The sequence below is a fragment of the Oncorhynchus mykiss genome, chromosome 22 (genome assembly GCF_013265735.2).
Source record: "Oncorhynchus mykiss isolate Arlee chromosome 22, USDA_OmykA_1.1, whole genome shotgun sequence".
NCBI classification, from domain to species: Eukaryota; Metazoa; Chordata; class Actinopteri; order Salmoniformes; family Salmonidae; genus Oncorhynchus; species Oncorhynchus mykiss.
The window spans coordinates 7514608-7539153 of NC_048586.1; the positions used below are offsets into that span (position 1 = coordinate 7514608).

Below are 24546 nucleotides of genomic sequence, written 5' to 3' on the forward strand. Positions count from 1 at the left end.
CTCATCCCCATATTGTTATTTATTTTATTTTTATTTTTTTGCTCCTTTGCACCACAGTATCTCTACTTGTACATTCATCTTCTGCACATCTCACTCCAGTGTTTATTTGCGAAATTGTAATTATTTTGCCACTACGGCCTATATATTGCCTTACCTCCCTAATCTTACTTCATTTGCACACACTGTATATAGACTTTTCTATTGTGTTATTGACTGTACGTTTGTCTATTACATGTGTAACTCTGTGTTGTTGTTTGTGTCACACTGCTTTGCTTTATCTTGGCCAGGTCGCAGTTGTAAATGAGAACTTGTTCTCAACTGGCTTACCTGGTTGAATAAAGGTGAAATAAAAAAAGACTGTTTGTGGGAATGTCTTATGTCCGTCCTGCATGTAGTGTTGGACATTGGAATATTCCTCAACTGCATATATCATAAAGTGCTAATGCAAATAGAAGTATTATGTTCAACAACTGACATTTTCAGATATTATTTTGACAAACACACTTTGGTGCTTACAATTCATTCTCTATTGTCATAGATTTGGTGGTCACTGTCATCTGTGATCTTTGTGATATGACTTTCTTTAAGCACGCACTGATGAAACTGTCACTTAATATGTTTTCTTAAAGTCTACAAACGCTCTACATTTATTCACTCTGTGATAGGGTTGGATCCTATATGCTACTTTTATTATTGTCCTGTAAACGGTTCAGTGCCTATAATTTAAGCTGTGTGTAGAATGGGACATAAAGGAAATTACCTCTACTACTAAATTACTACTAGATTATAGTGATAAGGAAAACAGCATACAAATGTGGCTTGTGTATTAATTTGCCTTTAACTAATCAGAATTCCATTATTTTTACATAAAAAAAGTGAACACTTCAAAATGAGAAGATCCTGCCATGGAAAAGACGACTGGGTGGACATAAAGTGGAAAGGAGGGGAAATAACTCCCAGCATGCAGCAGGACACCTTCAGCTGCTTGGTCTTTGTAATGCAGGTTTGATAGTTATATTTTCAATAATTAATGGTTAGCTGTTATGTGACAATTAGGTCAAAAACTCTATTTCATTTTTTTGGTGTAGATGGCCAAGGAAGTTGCACAGAACTTCCCCAACATCCCTTCTCAAATTCATATGGAACCTTCAAAAACATATGGAGCAACTGCAAAAAGAAATGGCTGAGGATATACTAAAAATGTCTGGTATGTAATGACATTTACTTCAAAGTAAATGTAAATTCTTTATTTGTATGTAGTTGTGTGGGACAGCCATATGTTCAGTTCATGCCATATGATTTCAGAGTTCAACAAAGCCAACAACTGCCTCATGGGTGCCACTGATAAAGAACCTGGATGTGGCCCAAAGACTGACTGGGTTAGTAACTTTATTTAACATGTTTATAATCTTTTGACAACAGTGACGGCATGTAAGACAATTTATGATATAACACAATGGACGGCTAATTTGTCATTCGTCATGCTGCAATGATATTATTTATAACCTGTTACTCTTTGCTTTGTTTTGATTGGATGTTTTGCATGCCAACGGTGGTTCCATGTGCTGTGCCTAGGAATGAAGACAAAAGCGTTCAACAGAGTAAACAACACAAACTGTCAGTGCAGTCTTTGTTGTAAATGTATGCTATGCCCCATCCACACTGAAGAGGCTCTGACATGTACATCAACCAGGGATAAAGAGAAAGTTAACACTGTGAAATGCTTCATACTTAATTAAAGTTGTGTCTGTTGACATGTTGGAAAAGATTAAAGATCTACAATTTTTGTTTAATTTGTCAATATTACATTTTTATTCATTGATTTACTGGCGTTACATGTTCAGTATATGTATTGACCAGCAAACCCACTGCAGCCTACCTCACTAGCTCACTCTCTGCTGTTGGTGGACATAAAAGACAACTATAGGCGAATATCCAACCTGAAACTGGTTTTTACCTCGGTCAGGAACCGTTGGTCAGCCCGCAATAGTCATTTTGGATTTGTAAAAAATACATGTAGAGGCCAATAAATCATCTGAACCAATTATGCTAATCTGTTATGTTAACTATCCAAGCGTTGTAGTACACCCAGAAATTAAGAGGCAATTAAATCCAGCTGTAATGCGCCCGCGGGCTAGCAATGTCAGTCAAGCCAGCTGAACACGAGTTGCCGGAGCTCGTTCAGAGGTAACTTAACATTTAAAACTAGGTTAATTGTTTTAATTCATTTATGAGCTGCAAATGCAATGCTCATTTATTTCTTAATTGCCATTTTGCGTCCTCGGTCAACGAAGGTCCTCTTGTCGGCCATGCTGCAAATGTGATCTCGCGTTATGTCATTGTCAATACAGTAAATCTACACCACGATATGAAATGTTGATTTGATGATAGTTCTCGATTATACCGACTGATTGCTATTGCATGGTGTGCTCTGACAAGTCTGGGTGTGGTGCTAGTTTCAGTATACTTGGGTGTAAGAGGGCGTTGTGCCAACCAAAGTAATACACTACTAGTACTACAACCACAATATTTGCTACTAGGCTAATTGCTGTCAAACTAATGTACCATTTCAATTCAGTCAATTCTGGATGTGAACTGATATTCCTATTTAATAATCCATAAACAAAGAATTATGGCATTTAGGATTTGTTTAAATGTCCCCATCTCATACCGTCCCTTGTTTACTGCCTACATACACCTCCCATTCCACTGTCATCCATAAGCATGACAGTGACAGTAAATTACTGCAATAGAAAAAGTTTGTTTACAGGACATTTCAGATCTGAAATAATGTCATCACATGACTCATTTACATAGGTTTAATGCGTTAAACTTTCCTCGAGTATGCTATATTACAGTGTATTCCAAATGAATGTGTCTTACAGTAACCATACAGTGGTTCACACATACTGTATAAGGACATATTTAACCTGTGAAGGGTTAGTAAGCACAAAGTACATAGCACAGATGGACACAAAAGACCACCTAACATCAATACAACGCCAATAACCTTGGAACCCAAAACCAATGTACGTCACAAGATTATATCGCCTATTGCTCACTTCAAGTATAATATATCGCCCATCTCAGTAGCCAGGGTACAACAAACTGTTTTCAAATATCAGAGTTAAAATGTTTGAACACAAAGGTAGAAAAATATGGCAAATATAAAAGGTTTTAAATATTTACATTCTACTAAAACTGGGGTGTGAGGTTTTTTCCTGTCCACATGATCGGACCAGGAAAACTTCCGGTCCTATACATTCCTAGTCTGGTCAGGGAAAACTCCAGGCCCTAGTTACTTCTTATAAAACCGCTTTTATCTTCAGCAGTGATCCGTCATGATGGGGTGAAGCTCATGACACAGGCATCTCTCATGGCAGACCTGGCAGTCCTCACCGCTTCAGTCTCTCTCTGCAGATCCTTCAGTCTCTTCTCCATTTCTGAACAAAGGAAAAGAAACAGGGCATTAGGGTGAAATTTATTCTCTGGGCACTGTGTCTGGTCAGTGCTGAGGTCATAATGCATGCGGGTGTTACCGATCAGAGCACAACGGTTCTCCTGCATTCCACATAACTGTGTTAGCCCACTGAGCTATAGCTCGGGGAGCTAACATAGGTCTTCTGGTGTCAGGCAAGGTTACTCATGCTTCCGAACCAGAATTCCTATACGAGGAACTAACTGATGGGGACTTTATTCCACGCACCACAAAGAGAGTGTATTCTGCACTTTATGTGGATGTTTAAATACTTTACCTTGGTCTCTCTTTGCAAAGATCTCTGGCAGCATCCCAGAGGCCTCCAGCACTTTCAGGGTGAGGTTGAAATCTGTGGACACAGGATATTTTGTTAATATCTATACTGGCAAAAATGTAAAAAAGATTATATTACAAGCTCAGTTTCACAATGGACAACGGTACAGTTGACAAGTGCACTTTGAAAAAGTGCAAACAGTTTTCCAGTCCCAATTCAATAACATTGTTTGCAAATGCTCTTCATAATTGCATGCACCGGTTTAGTGAGCCAACACTACAGTCCCCATCCAATGTATTTAATAGTAGTCTATTGTATTATTCTGTCTCACCTTCTTCGCTGGCCTGCTGGGATGAAATCCTCTCAGTGATAGTGTTGAGGCGGGAGGCAAACTCCGAGAAGATGAACTGTGTGCAGCCTGCCTGGTGGCACTTCCTGAAGAACTGTGCAGCTGGACTCATACTGGACCCAAAACCAGACGAGCCAGGAGGCCCAGGATCCCCAGGTGACCCAGAACCACAGCTGGAGTCTGGGGAAAGAATTGAGTTGACTCCTGATAAGTGCACATTGGATATGTAGACAGGTTGACCCATCCCAGTCCAAACACACCTCCTAATATGACGGTCCTTTATTCTTCTGTTATAATAGACATGCACACAAACGTACTGTTTTGTTCAGGGAGAATGGGGTCCAGTTGTTCCACTTTGATGATGGACAGATGGCTCTTGGAACACTGCACAGAGAAAAGGGGTTTTGAGTAAAAGAAAAGAGCAAAGGTACTGTCGCTAACTACAGAGTGAAAGAGGTACGAGACGGCAAAAAACAACCTGCACATTCGATCACTAATTTGCGTTAAGTGCCAACTCACCTCCCCATTCTCATTCTTAAATGTTGTTCCCTCCAGTCCATACTGAAACGCAAACTGCTCTGCAGTCCCATCTACAGCATAAAAACAGGAATATTGTGAGTGACATAACCACAGGGTTCGTCCTATGAGACCATCTGAAAGTTGACATAAGTCGATACAGGACATCTTGGATTGAAACTGATACAACAAAAACAACCTGTCATGGCTACCTCTGAAGTATTGGGATCTTGCCTGGGGGAAGTTAGAAACACAGAAATACAATGTTAACAAACCATTAGAACACTGAAGAACAGTCTTGCAAAGGCTTGGACATATTTTCTGGAAAAAAAGTACACTTTTATATGACATATATGACCTATAGTCTGTCATAAGACAGTTTGGTTCTGGGCTCTAAGGTTATCTAATACAGTGGGCTAGGGCTGGGCGATATGGCTAAAATCTCATATCCCGATAACAATACACATCACGATATAGCACATTCTGTAAATTCAATTAATAGTTTATATAAAATGACCACATGTAAAGGCCTATTTCTTATTACATTTTGAATTAAACTCAAATAAAAAGGTACTTACTCATATTTATTATTTCTCTGTTTATTTAGAACCTTTGTGCAAATTTTCAATTTAAGTATGCAATAAAATATTAATAAAATCTAAAAAAGGTTCAACAGAGAAATAATAAATATGAGTAAGTACCTTGCAAACAAAATAATAGGCCTAAAATGTGCAGTTATAGGCAGTTATAGGCCTAATGTACAGTTGAAGAAACTCAGAGATTCAAATGTATACAATTAAACCTACAGTTGAAGTCAGAAGTTTTTACTTTAGCCAAATTCATTTAAAATGACCACTCCTTAAGCCATTTTGCCACAACTTTGGAAGTATGCGTCATTGTCCATTTGGAAGACCCATTTGAGACGAAGCTTCAACTTCCTGACTGATGTCTTGAGATGTTGCTTCAATATATCCACATCATTTTCCTTCCTCATGATGCCATTTATTTATTATCAATTATTTTTTAATTTTACCCCTTTTTCTCCCCAATTTCGTGGTATCCAATTGTTAGTAGCTACTATCTTGTCTCATCGCTACGGGCTCGGGAGAGACGAAGGTTGAAAGTCTTGCGTCCTCCGATACACCACCCAACCAAGCCGCACTGCTTCGTAACTGCTTCGTAACACAGCGCGCATCCAACCCGGAGGAAGGAAACACTGTGCACCTGGCAACCTTGTGCACTGTGCCCGGCCCGCCACAGGAGTTGCTGGTGCGCGATGAGACAAGGATATCCCTACCGGACAAACCCTCCCTAACCCGGACGAGGCTAGGCCAATTGTGCATCCCCACACGGACCTCCAGGTCGCGGCCGGTTGCGACAGAGCCTAGGCGCGAACCCAGAGTCTCTGGTGGCACAGCTGACGCTGCGCCACCCAGGAGGCCCTATGATGCCATGTATTTTGTCAAATGCACCAGTCCCTCCTGCAGCAAAGCACCCCCACAACACGATGCTGCCACCCCCGTGCTTCACGGTTGGGATAGTGTTCTTCGGCTTGCAAGCCTCCCCCCTTTTCCTCCAAACATAACGATGGTCATTATGGACAAAAAAGTTATTTTTGTTTCATCAGACCAGAGGACATTTCTCCAAAAAGTACGATCTTTGTCCCCATGCGCAGTTGCAAACCGTAATCTTGCTTTTTTATGGCGGTTTTGGAGCAGTGGCTTCTTCCTTGCTGAGCGGCCTTTCAGGTTATGTCGAAATAGAACTCGTTTTACTGTGGATATAGATACTTTTGTACTTGTTTCCTCCAGCATCTTCACAAGGTCCTTTGCTGTTGTTCTGGGAATGATTTGCACTTTTCGCACCAAAGTACGTTCATCTCTAGGAGACAGAACGCGTCTCCTTCCTGAGCGGTATGATGGCTACATGGTCCCATGGTGTTTATAAATGCGTGCTATTGTTTGTACAGATGAACGTGGTACCGTCAGGCGTTTGGAGATTGCTCCCAAGGATGAACCAGACTTGTGGAGGTCTACAAAAAACTATTCTGAGGTCTTGACTGATTTCTTTTGATTTTCCCATGATGTCAAGCAAAGAGGCACTGAGTTTGAAGGTAGGCCTTGAAATACATCCACAGGTACACCTCCAATTGACTCAATATGTTAATTAGCCTATCATAAGCTTCTAAAGCCGTTATTTTTGGCATTAATACGTGTCACATATCAATTTGCATTTGATACCTTGGGTCGAGTATTAGCACAAACTCACGAAACCCCCGTTTCTCGACCATGTAAATTGGGGCCATGTCTTTGCAGACGTAAGTTGTAATGGCAGCTGTTCTCTCCTTCAATCTCCGTGATTCTTTGCCATATGGTGTGCCGCGGGCAAAAGCCTCTTGCAACGTTTGAGTCGGGGGTTTGTTTTGAGCACTCAACTGTACTTTTTGGGGTCTCATTCGTAGACTCTCTCTGTACCGTTTCACATGATTCTTGCGTAGGTGGTAAAATAGTGGTGTTTGAGCCTGTTGTCAGGACCGGTCTGCGGCTTAATTTGCAGAGGACGGTTTTCTGGTCCGTGTCAGACTTTTCATAACCAAACCACATCCATGCGACCGAAGTAGCCCCTCTTTTAGGTACGAGCTCTGTGTCTCCATGCCACGTTCACTCTCCTGCATGTTTGCTTATGTTGCAAATTTCCTTCCACACAGCGTCACCCAATTGACAAAAAATATTGCAGTGTGATTTGCGACAACGAAATCAACGATAGAAAAAAGTATATCGCTTCATATTATGCTCTATCGTCACACAATATATATCTTTATATTGCCCAGCCCTACAGTGGGCCTATATAAAAGTGTTACCAATGTTATCTTCCAATATACATGATACCCACTTTGACATCCCAGTCTTGGGGAGATGCTCATCCTCCTCCTCTTCTTCGTATGTGCTCTTAGACATGGTCTTCTCTGCCTTTATTGCAGCTTCTCTTTTTAACTTTAATGTCTGAAGAAAAACAATTCATACCACAAAACCATTCAAAAAAACATGATATGTCACATTTCAATAAGATGTGCAATTTCCATTAACCTTGTGAATTTATACAGGACATAATATTTCCTCCACCAGATGTATACCAAAACAAGTGGTAGAGCTGCTATTTTTTATTTTTTTATTAAATCTTTACATTTTACATGTTGTCCCTGTAGTAGACTATTTGTTTGGTAGTTTTATAGACTGTCATTAACAGTATTAATATTCGATGGACAAAATAATATGTAGTGGATAATAATAACAGCCCTCTACTTTACCCTGGTGGTCGTTTCTGATTTACCATCTAGAGCTGGCACTGTGATGGCTGGGTGCTTGTATTTGATGTGGTTTAACATGCTGTCAGTTCTGCCATTGTTGTATTGAGTACTGCTTTGCATAGTCGACATGTACATGTATCAACACCCTTTCTGGTGAAATATTTCCAAACCGTGCTACTTTTAGCGCATCTCTTCCTATTTATGCTCTATGCTCTCTACAGTCAAAGCTTTTTCCTTCAGATCTATGCTGGACTAGCCAAATGAGCAAACTACAAGTTTGATAATACTGCTAATAAAAACGTTTTATTTCATTGCACGGTTTCATCAAAGGCGTGTTGGCCTGTTACGTTTCGCAACGAAAACCATTTACTTCAAAAGGAAAACACTTTGCAAGGAAAAACTATTTAAGGTAGATCACTTCACGTTTCCTTACGTTTGCTTCCTAGAGTTAACGCTGAACGGGTTTCGTTGCGAAACGTTTTGCAATGGTCTGCGACTAATGAATGCACCCCAGAACATCAAACGATAAAGCACAACCGGCGCTTATTAGAGACTGGCCTCTAGTGGAGCCAAGTGTCTATTTCCTTAATGTACACATATTGATCAATACATTTTTTAAAGACTATCACACTGTTGTGACCAGTATAAACATGAATCCGTCTCAGATCAGGGGTGTAATCATTAGTCCAGCAGTTGCTAAACGGAACCTTTGTTGGAACTAAAACGAGAGTTTCTATTGGACAAAATCCAGCAGGTCCCGCCCGGTTTCGTTCCGTTTGCTTCCGTTTTGCAACAGAATTAGCATAATGAATACGCCTCAGACTTGCAAAGACTGGCCTCCATCCAGCTACTCGCTAACCTTTTTCCTCCCCCCACCTTGCAGTCTCGCCCTCTTCTGATCCACCTCAGACAAACGTTGAAGTTGGACTTTTTGACTTCGCCATTCTCTCACTCGTTTTGGATCAATTCCAAAATGCCTGGCTGTTGCCTCGCCCGAATTTTGCTCTGTGAATTTAATCACTGCTAGCTTGAATTTGATGTCGTATTTTCTTCTTGGTGGCGCCATGGCAAGCAACATGACAGATTAAAAAAAAAAAAAAGTATATCACATCACATGGTAACCTCGTAAACAATTAATTTAGATGGAGCGTTTATTTGAAACAGGCGTTTATTTGCTGAAATGTGTGCCGATGCCTGGCTATCAAAAAGGGACAGGCGGCTATTTGAGACAAGACATTTAATTCAAAATGTACATAACTGCTAACCAAAACAGCATTTTCCGGTTAGCATAATAAACGGAAATCCACGAGTCGGTTTAGCTAAATGTGCGCATTCAATCGTAAATACATGTAGCCTAACTCGGTTCTTTATTGATTGTCACTCAAATGTAGCAACGCCATGAAGTTTGTATTTTGTGCTCACTCGTTTTAATACCGGTCTCTGACGCTTCAACATCTATAGCCCCATTGCTTTTGTCTGTGGCGGTCTCGAATTATTTGTTTAACTAGAGCCGTTTCGGAGGTCAAGTTTACCTGATGCCGAGACTCAATGCCTTTTCATACCACTGGTGCAACGTCCTTTACATCTGATATTCCGGTCGCAGTGTTTACATTTAGCCTGAGAAGCTTCTATTCTGTCGAAGCTGCGCTACACAGCTGAACCAACGCTGCGTGAAATTGGTGTTGACATTTTGTGAATGAATGGAACCAATGGACAACCACACCAGATAATCTTACAACTGACCAGACCAGCAGAGTAGCCTGGTTCCTCGCCAAAAGAGTTGTCAGCGATCCTCTGCTCTGACAAAATATAGGCAATTTACTGTATTAACTACATTTGGGGTTAAAACAAATGAGGCACACGTTGAAATGGCAACCTTGTGAAGAATACATATGGTACAAGCTGAGCTACCCGAGAAACTTGCAGAATTTGCTTTGGTAGTCGGCTAAGAGTTAAATAAAACACTTACAGGAGTCTTACCTCTAACGGCAGCCATCAACTCTCGCTGAGTTTTGATATGTCTTAACGACAGATGATGGATCCTTTCTAAATGGTTTAACATGGATGTTGTGCTCCCACTCGTCCGCTTCAGAACAGCCGCACACAGCTTACATGTCACACTTTCGGACGAAATTTCATTGAAATATTTCCAGGTGTGACTTTCTTTACGGTCTCTGCTTCTACTTTCCATATCTCGCAACTACAGCCTCTCACTATGTAATTAGCTAATAGAATGATATTTTGCGCTACTTCGCCTGAACGTACTGTATCTAGCTAGCAGTCTGGGATCTAGACTATTTACTTGCGCATGCGCGACGATTAAAGACGAAAGTCTTCACCACTCCACATAGCAGACAGTTTACAAATGCATAATGTGACTATAAAATAAACTATTTCACTACACAATAGCCCACGTATTTTAAGTCTCACATGTACATAAACACTATGTCTGCCACACGCCAGAGTCAATTTTTGCATAATTCTCCACAAACGGATCTATCGGGACCCGACTGCAAACCGCCATTAGGAAAGAGTGCTACCCCAACCCGAATCGCATCCTGACCCGAGTGAACTATCCTTGTCTTTCATAGGGTACTGGGCTCCTTGTTCTGCACTACAGTCGGCAACTGGGCAGTCAATCAATATCCGTCTTACCGTGCATCTCCCAATGTGTTTTTTCAAGCTGGAAGTGCCAGTTCTTTGACTGTCATAGGACAACACCCGCTTGCACTTTTTTGCATGCTGCGAATTCTGATTTTCCGTGGTATGCTTTTTGCTTTCCATTTTTTTTCTCTATCTTATATCTGGTTGTGCGGGTAGAGGTTGTTGCTTTGGGTAGGCCTAGTTGATGTCACTGTCTGTGTGTAACGGATGTGAAACGGCTAGCTTAGTTAGCGTGGGCGCTAAATAGCGTTTCAATCAGTGACGTCACTTGCTCTGAGACCTTGAAGTAGTTGTTCCCCTTGCTCTGCAAGGGCCGCGGCTTTTGTGGAGCGATGGGTAACGATGCTTCGAGGGTGACTGTTGATGTGTGCAGAAGGTCCCTAGTTCGCGCCCGGACGGTTTAAATTTGTACTGTTACATGTGCACAACCTGTGCTAGCTAGTTGGGTATAGGCAGACTGAAATTTAGCCAGCAAATCCATCCGCTTGCTTAGGCCACAGCTGCGGATCTATGACTAGGGTCAGACAGACTTTGTGTAGGTTAAGACAGGGTTAGCCCAAACTAGTCCAGGGATGAGAAATGCCTCAATAAATTGACTGTTACACAGAGATCTTCTTGGTGTAACAGTTGGGATAATGGGACAATTTGGAGTACAACGCATTTCTTCTTATGTTTTCAGAGATTGCTCTGCATGTCTTACAGGAAGCCTGTCTGACCCTAGTGCAATTGTGTTGGATCTGCTGGCTAGCTGCACTACAGCAAAGAACTGAGAGCTTTTCATTTTTAATTAAGAACAAATTCTTATTTACAATGACGGCCTAGGAACACTGGGTTAACTGCCTTGTTCAGGGGCAGAACGACAGATGTTTACCTTGTCAGCTCGGGGATTTGATCTAGCAACCTTTCGGTTACTGTCCCTCTAACCACTAGGCTACCTGCCACCCCACTGTAGGCAGGCTTCTCCCATAGGCAAGTCTGAAATGACATTTACAAACAATACAAGATATTATTTTATTAGGCTACCCAACCCGATACAGGAAATACACACACACACAGAGAGAATTACATGTACCACAAGTCCTTTAATATATAAAAAAACAGATTCACAACTGCTGACTGATAGAGAATTTCTGATTTCATAAAGAAAAGTGAGTTAATAAACAATATCTACATAAAAAAATATGATTGCTTTACAATAAATAAGTTATGACTATACACGGAGTTATTCACAAAACTAGGAAAGTTCACAGTACACATGGAGAAGACACCTGCAATGACTAAAGTCATGTGAAATGGATGGAAAGGGGATCTCATAATAAAGTCATTTGACGAGCACAGAGGAAACAGTGATACCGTGACTGCTCTGTCTGAACCATATACAAAACGAATGCTGCAGGACAGGGTAGGCTATGAGAACAAGAAGGAGGGAGAGAGAGAGATTACATTGTAGAGATAGACAGACATAGAATAACATCTTTATCAAAGTACATAACGAGTCATTCCCTTCCCTCTGTTTTCAAATAAACAGTAACTCCTCACTCTCCGAGAGGCAATAAGATAGTCACAGGCCTACAAAAGGTCATATTGGTTACTAATATGGCCACCAGTTGAGGTGACTGGTAGAACTTAGAGCAACAATCTGAAAAGCTACACATGGTATACTTTTCAATCATAATCTTTCTTATTTACAATAATTTTATATAAAAACAAAAATACAGTCTTGTCTATTTGTAGACAATCAAGGGGACCATGATGCAGACCAACAGCATTGTAACTTACTTATAGGCTTACAGTACAACAAAAAGGGCTCATCCAGATCCATATCCACCACTCTATGCCAGATGGGGTGGCTATATCAGTGACACCTGATTAGGTTAACCTTGAATTAGAATTCATAGCAAAATGGTATTATATTTCTATGGGTTATGTCAGGTTCCATCTTGTCCATAGCATTTTGTCTGTTAGTGCTACTAATAGTGCTACTAATACTGTAGTAATCCCCAATCCTAACCGTGACAATTTTATGAAGGATAAATGCAAAAGTGCCAAACTGACCTAAGATTAGTGTCTATGGGTAGCTGCTGCCCACCTACACTACATCTCTTCAACTACACAAGGGCGCTGGAGCCCATTCTCTAGTCAATGATATCTGATGAAGTCTATTGTTGGCATCTTCTTGAAGTTTCTGACCAGTATCCTAATAGAAGGGCTTGCCTCTGGGTAAGGTGGGTGAAGTTGTGTTTAGGGTGGGGGGAGAAAGTGCTGTCTTGCTGGGGGAGCCACCAGCTGGTGCTGTTGGGTTGGGATCGGGAGAGAAAGGGTCTGGGGTGGCCTGATGGGGCCAGGGAAGGGTGGAGGGTTCAGGGCTTGATGTCAGAGAAGCTGGTGTAAGTCTCACAGCAGCTGGATGAAGTGCTGAGGTTCCCTGAGCCACTGCCCTCTGGAATACACACAGACATACACAGGGAGACCAGAGTTTAGAGGAGATGGTTAAGAAGAGACACACACACACACTTCTACATGGAGAGGGGGTTTTACCTGAGCTGGTGAGAGACTGGCAGGACTTGGACTCTCCAATCAGGGTGAGAATGTTGGCTGCAGCCACCCAGCCCTCCTGCTTGGTCTTCAAGTTCTTCACAAACCTACAGAAACACACACAACCCCTTGACCACCACCTCGCCCCAACTCAACACTGCTCAGATTTGAATAGTGGGTCATATTCATAAGGCACAGAAAAAAGGGACTGCAACAGGGACGGGCTACCCAAATTGTCTGATAAGAATAGCTTATTTTTGTTTTCTGTTTCAAAATGTTGTATTACGTTTTACTATGGCAGGTCTCTCCAACCTTGTTACTGGAGAGCTACAGTCTTGTAGGTTTTCACTCTGACTAACCTAGCAGACCTGATTCAGTTACAACTGGCGTTGGGAGCATTAACCTAGGGGAGGGTAGATCTCCAAGAACAGGGTTGGAGAGACCTGCACTATGGTTTTCCCTATAGAATATGACCGTGCTGGAATAGATTCTGACTGTTAAAGTGTGAAACCAATCAAGTGTAAGGGTGTCAAGGTAATATTCTCACCACTGTCCTTCATCTCCCTCCTTGATCAGCTGCACCGTTTCACCACTCTTGACTGACAGGTCCTGGCCTTCTCCCTTCTCATAGTCAGACACCACTGTGTACTTCCCTGCACACTGTGCACAGTCAAGATATGGTGTTAGATTGTATGTATGATTGTAAACCATTTTTAAAAACTGTTTCTACATGGAGCCACATCCCAGCTTGGAGTGGATAAGTATCCTCACACACACACACACACACTCACTAGTTTCTTTCCCTCCTCGTCCTCGGGGTCTGAGTTCAGGGGCTCTTCAGGGCTAGAGTAGCCATCATTCTCCTCATTGGCGTCCAATGAGAGAGAGCCCTTGGTCCATCCTAGAGGAGGGAGAACGGGTACATAAGAATTTGGTGTCTTGTGTAGCCTGAAACACACACTCGCTCAGTCGCGCGCACACACACACACACACACACACACACACACACGGAGGGGGACCGGGAGACATTGAGAGTAGGCATTTCAGCAACCTCTGTTAGACCAGACACGGTCAGTGACAGGGTGGACCGCAAATAGAAGGAACAGGACCAAGTCGAATGGAGTGAAACTACAGTAATCGTGTGGACCATTCAGAACCACAACATTACTCAGCAATAAGGAGCGTGACGTTTTTTTGATAAATATATCAACATAAGCATTTAGGTGGTCATGTGTATCCACACACTCAGGCAAGGGAACACAGTGTGCAGGGAGTGAGAGGGGAAAATCTCTCAGTGAAATTCGGCAGCCATTTTGTGATCACCACACATCTTAATCCAGTCTAAACCAGTCCAGTCCAGTTGAGTGCTGTACGGTACCTCTCCTCTTGGCCTGTAAGAGACTCGAGGTGCTGAACCACCTGACTCTGCCCAGGTGGAGGTGAGCGTGAGGGCCTGGGTCTGAGAGAAAGATACATTACGACCCTATTGAAACATGGTCAAAGAGATTGACCGCAGGCAAACGTGCTCAACCACAATGAATGACCGACCATGGTAACTGTGACTCCGGTTGCCTGTCAGTCAACACAGCGTATTATACATTCCGTGATGAACCACATTTCTCCGCTGTCTGTAAATCAATACACCCTGACCAACCACGGATGAAATGATCGAATGCAGCGACCGTGGTCGACCACAGATACAGTGACTAGGGTCATTATGGGAAGACGTACCTTGAAAGCCGAACGGAGTAGGATCACTCTTTATCTCATGACGTTTGGTTTTATGGCCAGGGCTTGTGGGAGATCCTAGCCATCACAGGAAGACAGGAATAAAAGAGAAGAAGAGGAAGAGAGTGAAGAGGAGCAGCAAAACCCTCAAATAAGACAAATATCAGTAGTAATATATCTTGGAAGTGGAAGTTAAAGTAAGCGCAGACAAAGAATGAAGAGAGCAGAGGACATTGAAAGGAGCACCACAAACTGTATGTTCTAACTGTGTTGTTCTCTGTACGAACATTGTCACCCTACAGCTACTCAGACAGACTACAGGGGTGAAAAACACATACAGGGTCCCTGAAGTGGTCTATTCACTATCAGCTACAGTACAACTCTAATTGGTCGTCACTTTAGCAAACGTTTCCCAACTCTGGTCCTCAAGTACCCCCAACGGTACTCGTTGTAGCACCGGACAAACACACCTCATTCAACTCATCAAGGACTTGATGATTAGTTGACAAGTTGAATCAGCTGTGCTCTGGGTCTACGATAAAAATCCGTACTGTAGGGGTACCCGAGGACTGGAGTTGGGAAACACTGACTTAAGCTATGGGACTAAATTACCTCTCTAGATTCTAATCTATGGTCACTTTAGCTACATTTTCAGGTACCTGATGGAGAGAAGGGAATCCTGGGTAAAGTTAAGCTTTTATTGTCAGGAGGCGAGAGGTCTGTGGAAGGAAGCATGCCATGTTTTATCCTGTAGTAGTAGTAGTAGGCTACAGTGCTGACATATAGTAACAATGTATATGATTACTATGGCAACCCCTGGTGACCAGCTAGGGCTGTTACCTTTGTTGAAGTTGCTGAAGCCCTGCAAGGTAAAACGCTTTTTAGCCACAGCTGCTCTGTCTGAGGTAGGACTGGTCGCTGCTTCTTCTGGGCCAGGAGAAGGAGCAGAGCAGGGGAGAGAAGGAAGGAGGGAGAGGCGAGTGGGATGAGAGAGAGGAGAGCGACAGGGAGAGGTGTGGGAGGCATAAAAGAAGGAAGGGATGGAGAGAAGGAAAGTGCAGTGATGAGAGAAAGATATGAGAAATAGAAAGAGAAGTGACGACATCGGCAAGCGGAGGGAAGAGAGGAGAAAGATTAGTCATCTCATCACAGAGAGAGAAGCAACATTTAGTTAAGAGTAAAAGTCAGAACATAGTGTTGTTTAGGTGAAACAAGAAACGCTTTAGGAAAGTGATAACTATTAAATACTGTTGAGAGTAAAAAATAGCTTTGAATATAGCATATGACCCAGTTGAAAGGTGGTGGTGTCTGAGCGTTCTTTATGTTATAAGGCAGTATCCTCCTCCCCTCTCTCACTCTCTGCTCACCTTTGGTCTTTGGGAAGGAGCAGGAGTTAGCGTCAGGGCTGCTGGGTTCTCCCTTCTTCTCCTTCATGCTCCTCTCCCCTCTTCTAAATGGACTGAGGAGACAGGAGGATGAAACAGGTCTGTCAGAAACTCACACTGCAACACATGTTTACACTGCTGCTACTTTCTGTTATCTATGCATAATCACTTTACAAATTACCTCGACTAACCTGTACCCCCCGCACATTGACTCGGTACCGGTACCCCCTGTACATAGCCTCGTTATTGTTATGTAATTTTCTTGTGTTACTGTTCATTACATACATACATACAGTGCCTGCGAAAGTATTCGGCCCCCTTGAACTTTGCGACCTTTTGCCACATTTCAGGCTTCAAACATAAAGATATAAAACTGTATTTTTTTGTGAAGAATCAACAACAAGTGGGACACAATCATGAAGTGGAACGACATTTATTGGATATTTAAAACTTTTTTAACAAATCAAAAACTGAAAAATTGGGCGTGCTAAATTATTCAGCCCCTTTACTTTCAGTGCAGCAAACTCTCTCCAGAAGTTCAGTGAGGATCTCTGAATGATCCAATGTTGACCTAAATGACTAATGATGATAAATACAATCCACCTGTGTGTAAACAAGTCTCCGTATAAATGCACCTGCACTGTGATAGTCTCAGAGGTCCGTTAAAAGCGCAGAGAGCATCATGAAGAACAAGGAACACACCAGGCAGGTCCGAGATACTGTTGTGAAGAAGTTTAAAGCCGGATTTGGATACAAAAAGATTTCCCAAGCTTTAAACATCCCAAGGAGCACTGTGCAAGCGATAATATTGAAATGGAAGGAGTATCAGACCACTGCAAATCTACCAAGACCTGGCCGTCCCTCTAAACTTTCAGCTCATACAAGAAGAAGACTGATCAGAGATGCAGCCAAGAGGCCCATGATCACTCTGGATGAACTGCAGAGATCTACAGCTGAGGTGGGAGACTCTGTCCATAGGACAACAATCAGTCGTATATTGCACAAATCTGGCCTTTATGGAAGAGTGGCAAGAAGAAAGCCATTTCTTAAAGATATCCATAAAAAGTGTCGTTTAAAGTTTGCCACAAGCCACCTGGGAGACACACCAAACATGTGGAAGAAGGTGCTCTGGTCAGATGAAACCAAAATTGAACTTTTTGGCAACAATGCAAAACGTTATGTTTGGCGTAAAAGCAACACAGCTGAACACACCATCCCCACTGTCAAACATGGTGGTGGCAGCATCATGGTTTGGGCCTGCTTTTCTTCAACAGGGACAGGGAAGATGGTTAAAATTGATGGGAAGATGGATGGAGCCAAATACAGGACCATTCTGGAAGAAAACCTGATGGAGTCTGCAAAAGACCTGAGACTGGGACGGAGATTTGTCTTCCAACAAGACAATGATCCAAAACATAAAGCAAAATCTACAATGGAATGGTTCAAAAATAAACATATCCAGGTGTTAGAATGGCCAAGTCAAAGTCCAGACCTGAATCCAATCGAGAATCTGTGGAAAGAACTGAAAACTGCTGTTCACAAATGTTCTCCATCCAACCTCACTGAGCTCGAGCTGTTTTGCAAGGAGGAATGGGAAAAAATTTCAGTCTCTCGATGTGCAAAACTGATAGAGACATACCCAAAGCGACTTACAGCTGTAATCGCAGCAAAAGGTGGCGCTACAAAGTATTAACTTAAGGGGGCTGAATAATTTTGCAAGCCCAATTTTTCAGTTTTTGATTTGTTAAAAAAGTTTTAAATATCCAATAAATGTCGTTCCACTTCATGATTGTGTCCCACTTGTTGTTGATTCTTCACAAAAAAATACAGTTTTATATCTTTATGTTTGAAGCCTGAAATGTGGCAAAAGGTCGCAAAGTTCAAGGGGGCCGAATACTTTCGCACGGCACTGTATATATATTATGAAATAAAAAAATATATATATATTTGTATGTATGTATATTTTTTTAAATTGAACTTTATTCATAATATTTTCTTAAGTCTATTTCTTGAACTGCATTGTTGGTTAAGGGCTTGTTAGTAAGCATTTCACGGTAAGGTCTACACTCGTTTTATTTGGCGCATGTGACAAATACAAATTAGATTTGACTTTGATAAGACAACATGTTGTATTCAGGTTTCTGAACATTGCCGATAGAAACAGAATGAATTGAGCGGACACGATTACATATTCTATCAGACAGACAATCATATCTGTTCTACATGATACATTTCTGCCTGAACCTTCTCTTACATCCCCCTAAACAGACCCCATTATTCCATGTAATATACAGTGCATAACATTCAAGGGGGGTCTTTGATTACTTCTCATTTGTGAATGAGAGGCTCTGACTCTCTAATAGGTCAGTATGGGTCAGATGACTGACCTGAGGCTGACAGGTGCTCCAGCACCAGAGGGGAACTGGAACAGTCCGTCTGACGGCCTCTGTTGACTGGCTTCTGGAAGACACGCAGGGAGATCAACTACAGTCCCACTACATCATGACCAGTGAATGTAATACTCAATGTAATTACAATACACTCAAAGTATTAGAAATACAACTAATACTATTTGACATCAGGTCTGCCACAGACAGATACCCTGCCTACCTCTGTAGGCTTCCAGCTGAGTTGTCAGAACCTTCCGGATCTCCTTCACCCACGTTGTTTTTACCTCAGACGTTGGGGCCTGAAATGCAATGGTGAAACTTCTCAGTTTTGTTTTATCTAAATAGAGTCTGATATGGTTTCTGTATCATTGTAAAATAAACTTTAGACATGTAGTCTGTAGCTGTTGTTTAGGCAAAACCACTCACCTGAACGATGTACACCTCCTCCCGTGAGTTGCACCAGACCTCAAACTTCTTGTTGTCACCTTTGGCGTTCTCAGTGATGCCCACAGCACTCATCTGATAGAGGGCATACATTTTGGAAGCTCAATTTTAACTCACTTGTAATATTAAACACTGTTAGACCTACTACAGACAGACAGACACACGGGCAGGCAGGCAGACATATGGACAGACAGACAGACTCACGTTGAGGGACTGTTTGAAGCTGTAGGAGGGGGCTTTCTCGTAGCCCTCCCCGTTCTCCTCCCGTCTCTTACAGAAGAGCAGGGCCTTCTCATGCAGGAACAGGTGTCTCTGCATGGGCTTAAAGCGGGCCAGGTCCTTGACCTTGGCATGACCTTTCTTGTGTTCTGTCCACACACTGAATGACCCCTGCATCAGCAGCCGTCCCAGGTCGCCCATGTTACCCTATCAGAAGAAGGGTCACAGGTCCGGAGAAAGTTCATGTCTCATCAGAAGCCTGCAGCCTTATGTAATTTTGACATGTTGACACAATCTCTAAAATAATGTGATGTTGACGCCATGAAAGGAATATGCAATATATTTCAGAGAATGTGAAGTTGATCGATGATGAACTCACATCGTATCCAGTGATAGCGATGAGGTGCATGGAGTCGTTGACAGCCTTCAGGATGCCCAGGATGGAGGTGAGCGCCTCCTGCAGGTCTTCTGACCCCTCACAGCCCTTACTGTACTTCAGCAGCTCCTACAACACACACATGCACATATTGAGTAATGTTGATCAGCAATGAGACATTATGAAAATAAAGGAGTGGACCAGAATGCTCTTGTGAATCATGAGACAACGTATATACTGGTCCTACCTTCAACAGGAGCTGGTATTTGGTGATCCTCTGGACCGGTTTCAGGAGATAGGAGTCCAAGCCCAGTTTATGTTCCAGCTTCTTCTGACACTCCTGTTCCAGACCAGAACAGGGAGAATACATTAGTAGGGGATAACAACCACTTAAGCCTGAAGCTGTTGGGTGTGTACCTTAGGAGAGGTGTGTATATGGTGTGTACCTTAGGAGAGGTGTGTATATGGTGTGTACCTTAGGAGAGGTGTGTATATGGTGTGTACCTTAGGGGAGGTGTGTATATGGTGTGTACCTTAGGGGAGGTGTGTATATGGTGTGTACCTTAGGAGAGGTGTGTATATGGTGTGTACCTTAGGAGAGGTGTGTATATGGTGTGTACCTTAGGAGAGGTGTGTATATGGTGTGTACCTTAGGGGAGGTGTGTATATGGTGTGTACCTTAGGAGAGGTGTGTATATGGTGTGTACCTTAGGAGAGGTGTGTATATGGTGTGTACCTTAGGAGAGGTGTGTATATGGTGTGTACCTTAGGAGAGGTGTGTATATGGTGTGTACCTTAGGAGAGGTGTGTATATGGTGTGTACCTTAGGAGAGGTGTGTATAGGGTGTGTACCTTAGGAGAGGTGTGTATATGGTGTGTACCTCAGGGGAGGTGTGTATATGGTGTGTACCTTAGGGGAGGTGTGTATATGGTGTGTACCTGGAAGAAGGAGCAGTCGGAGCACTGTCTCCACAAGCTCTCAGAGCGAGGTTTATTCTGACAATACTTCTCATAGATCTGCAGGTCTGTCATCTGAGAGAGAGCGAGAGAGAGAATAAAGAAAATAGAGAAATACCCCTGCATCACAAACACTTCACTACAATCAGAGTAGTGATTTAGACACAACATATTCCAGTTCAATCTCCAAACACTCACCCTCTCCAGAAAACACCGACCCACAAGTTCCGGGCAGTCTTCGTACTCTTCCAACTCCCTCAGAAAGGTCCTGGAAGATCATAAAGAAGAGTGATGCAGAGAGAAAGATATGATCAATTAGTCAGTACAATGCCTGGGTAGTCCTATCACTGTGTAAGCACCATTAATAACCACTAGGGGGTGCTCATTTACCTCTTGTGGAAGTGGTAGATCTCTGGCATGTTGCCAAACAGCACATCTTTCTTGTTTTGCAGAGGAATGGGCATGAGACTGGCCATGGCTGGGTTGTCCATCTCTGAGGCATAGCCCTGAAACACCCAATAGGACGAACACAGTTAAGACCGATACGCATGTGTGAGAGGTTTCAGATGGTCCAGGGGAGAGGGATAGAGATACACACCTGTAGAACACAGAGCAGTTCCTCCACGTATGCCCTCTCTGTCTCCAGCAGCTCATTCATTACATGTCTCCATAGAGAGAGCACAGTCAGACATAATGTAGACAGTTCAGGCTTACATGATACAGACACCAGAGGATAATCATTATTAATCTCTATGGGTGAAACGCTACACACAGAAGTCAGAGAAACACCACAGACTCACAGATATGCAGTCAGATATAACAACGGACAAAACACGGACCAAACTTACTTTCTGAGGATGGCCAGGTTCTCGTCCTCCTCTGACATAGAGGCACTTCTGTTGCTCTGTAGCTGGCCCTCCACCTGAGAACACACCACAGGATGAGTGTCTGCTGAAACTGCTGGAGCTAGTGTCTTATTTGACATGCATACTGCAGGTATGATCATTTCTACCCCACAGTAAAATACAAGAGGGACCTCCACTTACTTTTCTACAGCTGACCCTGTTCACAGAGTCTCCCTCTGAGCAGCTCTTCTCCAGCACTCTCTTTGCTATGGGGGAGAGAATGAGAGAGTGGAGGAGCTGAGGTGGGATATTAACACGATACACATATCTAAATATACATTGACCGATCTAGTTAAAATAACATTAACCCTATGACAGGACTATATGTGTGATGACAGGGTGCTGATGATGTGTATACAAGGACATAATGGTACATAAGGACTGGTAATACTTCAGGACAGGTGGTATGTAAGGACTCACCTGGCGAGGACAGTGGGGACTTGATGGCTTCAGGCCTTGGGGCCACAGGCTGGACTGGCCTGGTGTGTTTGGCTGCCAGCTTCTTCAGACTGACCCTCCTCTTCTCAAACATCTCCTGCATGGACACCTGCTTCTGGAACACCTTCTCCACTTGGTCCTGAGGGAGGAGAGGAGAGAAGGATGAGAGAGGAGGAGAGGAGAGAAGGATGAGAGAGGAGGAGAGGAGAGAAGGATGAGAGAGGAGGAGAGGAAGAGGAGCAGGGAGCAGAATTACACCCTGGAACCCTAAGTTTTTGATAGCTGTTTGTTTGCTGTGTCATCTTTTCTTTACATTTAATTGATCACATTATGATGACATTTTAATGACACGAATCCAGGTCTGAGTGCATGTCCGAGTCATAAAATTGGATCCCCTTACTCTGAACTCCAGGTTGAGCACTGTTTCGAAGTCCCTGCAGATGGCACTAGGATCAGTCAGTTTGTTCTGTCCTGCTGTATCCAGGTAACGCTCAATCTCCTGCAGCGCTGACTCCGCCCCGTCATGTGACTGACACTTGTCCACGGGCTGAGAGGCCAGCAGGTAGATGCCATCATCACACCACTTAGCAGCCTGGGAGAGAGGGGGGTTGAGTGTGTGTTTTTAGGGGTTTATGGGGCGGTGTGTGTGTGTGTGTGTTTCTACATGCATTTGATTTACTTTTTTTAAACTTTGTGTGTATGTGTGTATATATATACACTACCGTTCAAAAGTTCCGGGTCACTTAGACATTTCCTTGTTTTTGAAAGAATAGCAAATGTTCTGTCCATTAAAATAAAATTGATAAAATTGATCAGAAACACAGTGTAGACATCGTTAATGTGAGTCGCAGCTGGAAACGGCTGATTTTTAATGGAATATCTACATAGGCGTACAGAGGCCCATTATCAGCAACCATGTGTTCCAATGGCACGTTGTGTTAGCTAATCCAAGTTTATCATTTTAGAAGGCTAATTGATCATTAGAAAACCCTTTTTGCAATCATGTTAGCACAGCTGAAAACTGTTCTGATTAAAGACGCAATAAAACTGGCCTTCTTTAGACTAGTTGAGCATCTGGAGTATCTGCATTTGTGGGATCGATTACAGGCTCAAAATGGCTAGAAACAAACAATTTTCTAATGAAACTGGTCAGTCTTTTCTTGTTCTGAGAAATTAAGGCTATTCCATGCAAGGAATTGCCAAGAAACTGAAGATCTCGTACAACGCTGTGTACTACTCCCTTCACAGAACAGCGCAAACTGGCTCTAACCAGAATTGAAAGAGGATTGGGAGGCCCCGTTGCACAACTGAGCAAAAGGACAAGTACATTAAAGTGTCTAGTTTGAGAAACAGACGCCTCACAAGTCCTCAACGGGCAGCTTCATTAAAAAGTACCCACAAAACACCAGTCTCAACGTCAACACTGAAGATGTGACTCCGGGATTCTGGTGCTCTAGGAAGAGTTCCTCTGTCCAGTGTGTGTTTTTTTGCCCATCTTAATCTTTTATTGGCCAGTTTGAGATATTGCTTTTTCTTTGCAACTCTGCCTAGAAGGCCAGCATTGCGGAGTCGCCTCTTCACTGTTGAGACTTGTGTTTTGCGGGTACTATTTAATGAAGCTGCTAGTTGAGGACTTGTGAGGAGTCTGTTTCTCAAACTAGACACTCTAATGTACTTGTCCTTTTGCTCAGTTGTGCACCGGGGCCTCCCACTCCTCTGTCTATTCTGGTTAGAGCCAGTTTGTGCTGTTCTGTGAAGGGAGCAGTACACAGTGTTGTAAGAGATCTTCAGTTTCCTGGCAATTTCTCGCATGGGAATAGCCTTAATTTCTCAGAACAAGAATAGACTGACGAGTTTCGGAAGAAAGTTCTTTGTTTCTGGCCATTTTGAGCCTGCAATCAAACCCATAAATGCTGATGCTCCAGATGCTCAACAAGTCTAAAGAAGGCTAGTTTTATTGCTTCTTTAATCAGGACAACAGTTTTCAGCTGTGCTAACATAATTGCAAAAGGGTTTTCTAATGATCAATTTGCATTTTTAAATTATAAACTTGGATTAGCTAACACAACGTGCCATTGGAACACAGGAGTGATGGTTGCTGATAATGGGCCTCAGTACGCCTATGTAGATATTCCATAAAAAAAAATCAGCTGTTTCCAGCTATAATAGTAATTTACAACATTAACCATGTCTACACTGTATTTCTGATCAATTTGATGTTATTTTACTGGTTAAGAAAAAAATCATGTTTAAAAAAAAAGGAAATTTGAATGGTAGTTGTATGTGTGTGTGTTTATGTCCCTCTCACCCTCTCCAGGCTGTGGTGCAGCTCTATAGCTCTGAGTAAGTGGTCTTTCTTTGCTCTCAGGTAAGTGCTCAGTTCCTCGTTCACGGCTCGGAGCTCAATGCATTTGGGCTGGATGGAGTCCTCAGCATAGTGGGTGTTCTGAATCAACTCGTCACCCTCACGGGCCAGAGCCTGGGCTCGGTCCAGTACCTCCTACAGAGGGAAAGGGGGAGAGAGAGAGAAAGGAAGAGAATGGGGTACGAGGGAGAGAGAGAGATGGAAAGATAAAAGAGA

General features: G+C 42.7%; 2 protein-coding genes and 1 long non-coding RNA gene across 26 annotated transcripts in view; 1 reads left to right on the top strand and 2 right to left on the bottom strand.

The window, feature by feature from the left end:
- Positions 1-745: 745 nt before the first annotated feature.
- LOC118943576 lies at positions 746-1760 on the top strand. Its single transcript, XR_005038773.1, has 2 exons — positions 746-1207; positions 1306-1760. It is a non-coding gene; the product is annotated as an uncharacterized LOC118943576 (long non-coding RNA).
- Positions 1761-2805: 1045 nt separating this feature from the next.
- LOC110501297 lies at positions 2806-10773 on the bottom strand. 14 transcript variants are annotated; one of them, XM_036958576.1, is made up of 8 exons: positions 9894-10487; positions 7510-7619; positions 4817-4851; positions 4621-4691; positions 4419-4485; positions 4084-4281; positions 3756-3827; positions 2806-3443 (listed from the first exon to the last, which is right to left on the bottom strand). In XM_036958576.1, exons 1-8 carry the CDS (start codon positions 10113-10115, stop codon positions 3340-3342), a joined length of 879 nt encoding a protein of 292 aa, XP_036814471.1. In that variant the 5' UTR covers positions 10116-10487; the 3' UTR covers positions 2806-3339. The 14 variants fall into 14 exon arrangements, with proteins under 14 accessions (XP_036814471.1, XP_021434439.2, XP_021434440.2 ...); XM_021578764.2 differs by having other exon boundaries at positions 9905-10485; XM_021578765.2 differs by lacking the exon at positions 9894-10487 and adding an exon at positions 9457-9788.
- An 877-nt stretch (positions 10774-11650) lies between these two features.
- Positions 11651-24546, bottom strand: part of LOC110501299 (guanine nucleotide exchange factor DBS) — a 71186-nt gene continuing 58290 nt past the window's right edge. For 3 of the 11 annotated variants that reach the window (XM_036958591.1, XM_036958583.1, XM_036958592.1), the window contains exons 11-34: positions 24274-24465; positions 22366-22557; positions 21948-22104; positions 21669-21733; positions 21471-21544; positions 21221-21287; positions 21013-21128; positions 20821-20890; positions 20605-20697; positions 19913-20005; positions 19669-19794; positions 19275-19496; positions 19053-19145; positions 18847-18925; positions 18624-18696; positions 16219-16310; positions 15692-15778; positions 15511-15570; positions 14855-14929; positions 14502-14582; positions 13915-14024; positions 13671-13783; positions 13127-13230; positions 11651-13028 (exon numbers count right to left, since the gene is read on the bottom strand). In XM_036958591.1, the coding sequence (XP_036814486.1) occupies positions 12949-13028; positions 13127-13230; positions 13671-13783; positions 13915-14024; positions 14502-14582; positions 14855-14929; positions 15511-15570; positions 15692-15778; positions 16219-16310; positions 18624-18696; positions 18847-18925; positions 19053-19145; positions 19275-19496; positions 19669-19794; positions 19913-20005; positions 20605-20697; positions 20821-20890; positions 21013-21128; positions 21221-21287; positions 21471-21544; positions 21669-21733; positions 21948-22104; positions 22366-22557; positions 24274-24465 (2514 nt within the window). In that variant the 3' untranslated portion in view covers positions 11651-12948. The remainder of the gene's footprint in view (positions 13029-13126; positions 13231-13670; positions 13784-13914; positions 14025-14501; positions 14583-14854; positions 14930-15510; positions 15571-15691; positions 15779-16218; positions 16311-18623; positions 18697-18846; positions 18926-19052; positions 19146-19274; positions 19497-19668; positions 19795-19912; positions 20006-20604; positions 20698-20820; positions 20891-21012; positions 21129-21220; positions 21288-21470; positions 21545-21668; positions 21734-21947; positions 22105-22365; positions 22558-24273; positions 24466-24546) is intronic. The other 8 variants (XM_036958588.1, XM_036958593.1, XM_036958584.1 and 5 more) reach the window with 7 other exon arrangements.

Excerpts from the sequence above, each read along its gene's own strand:
- LOC110501297 (XM_036958576.1), bottom strand. The coding sequence starts at position 10,115 with ATGGAAAGTAGAAGCAGAGACCGTAAAGAAAGTCACACCTGGAAATAT. Across the intron at positions 4,282-4,418 it reads CATTCTCCCTGAACAAAACA|ACTCCAGCTGTGGTTCTGGG; the intron begins GTACGTTTGTGT and ends TTCTTTCCCCAG. Across the intron at positions 3,828-4,083 it reads CCAGCAGGCCAGCGAAGAAG|ATTTCAACCTCACCCTGAAA; the intron begins GTGAGACAGAAT and ends CTGTGTCCACAG.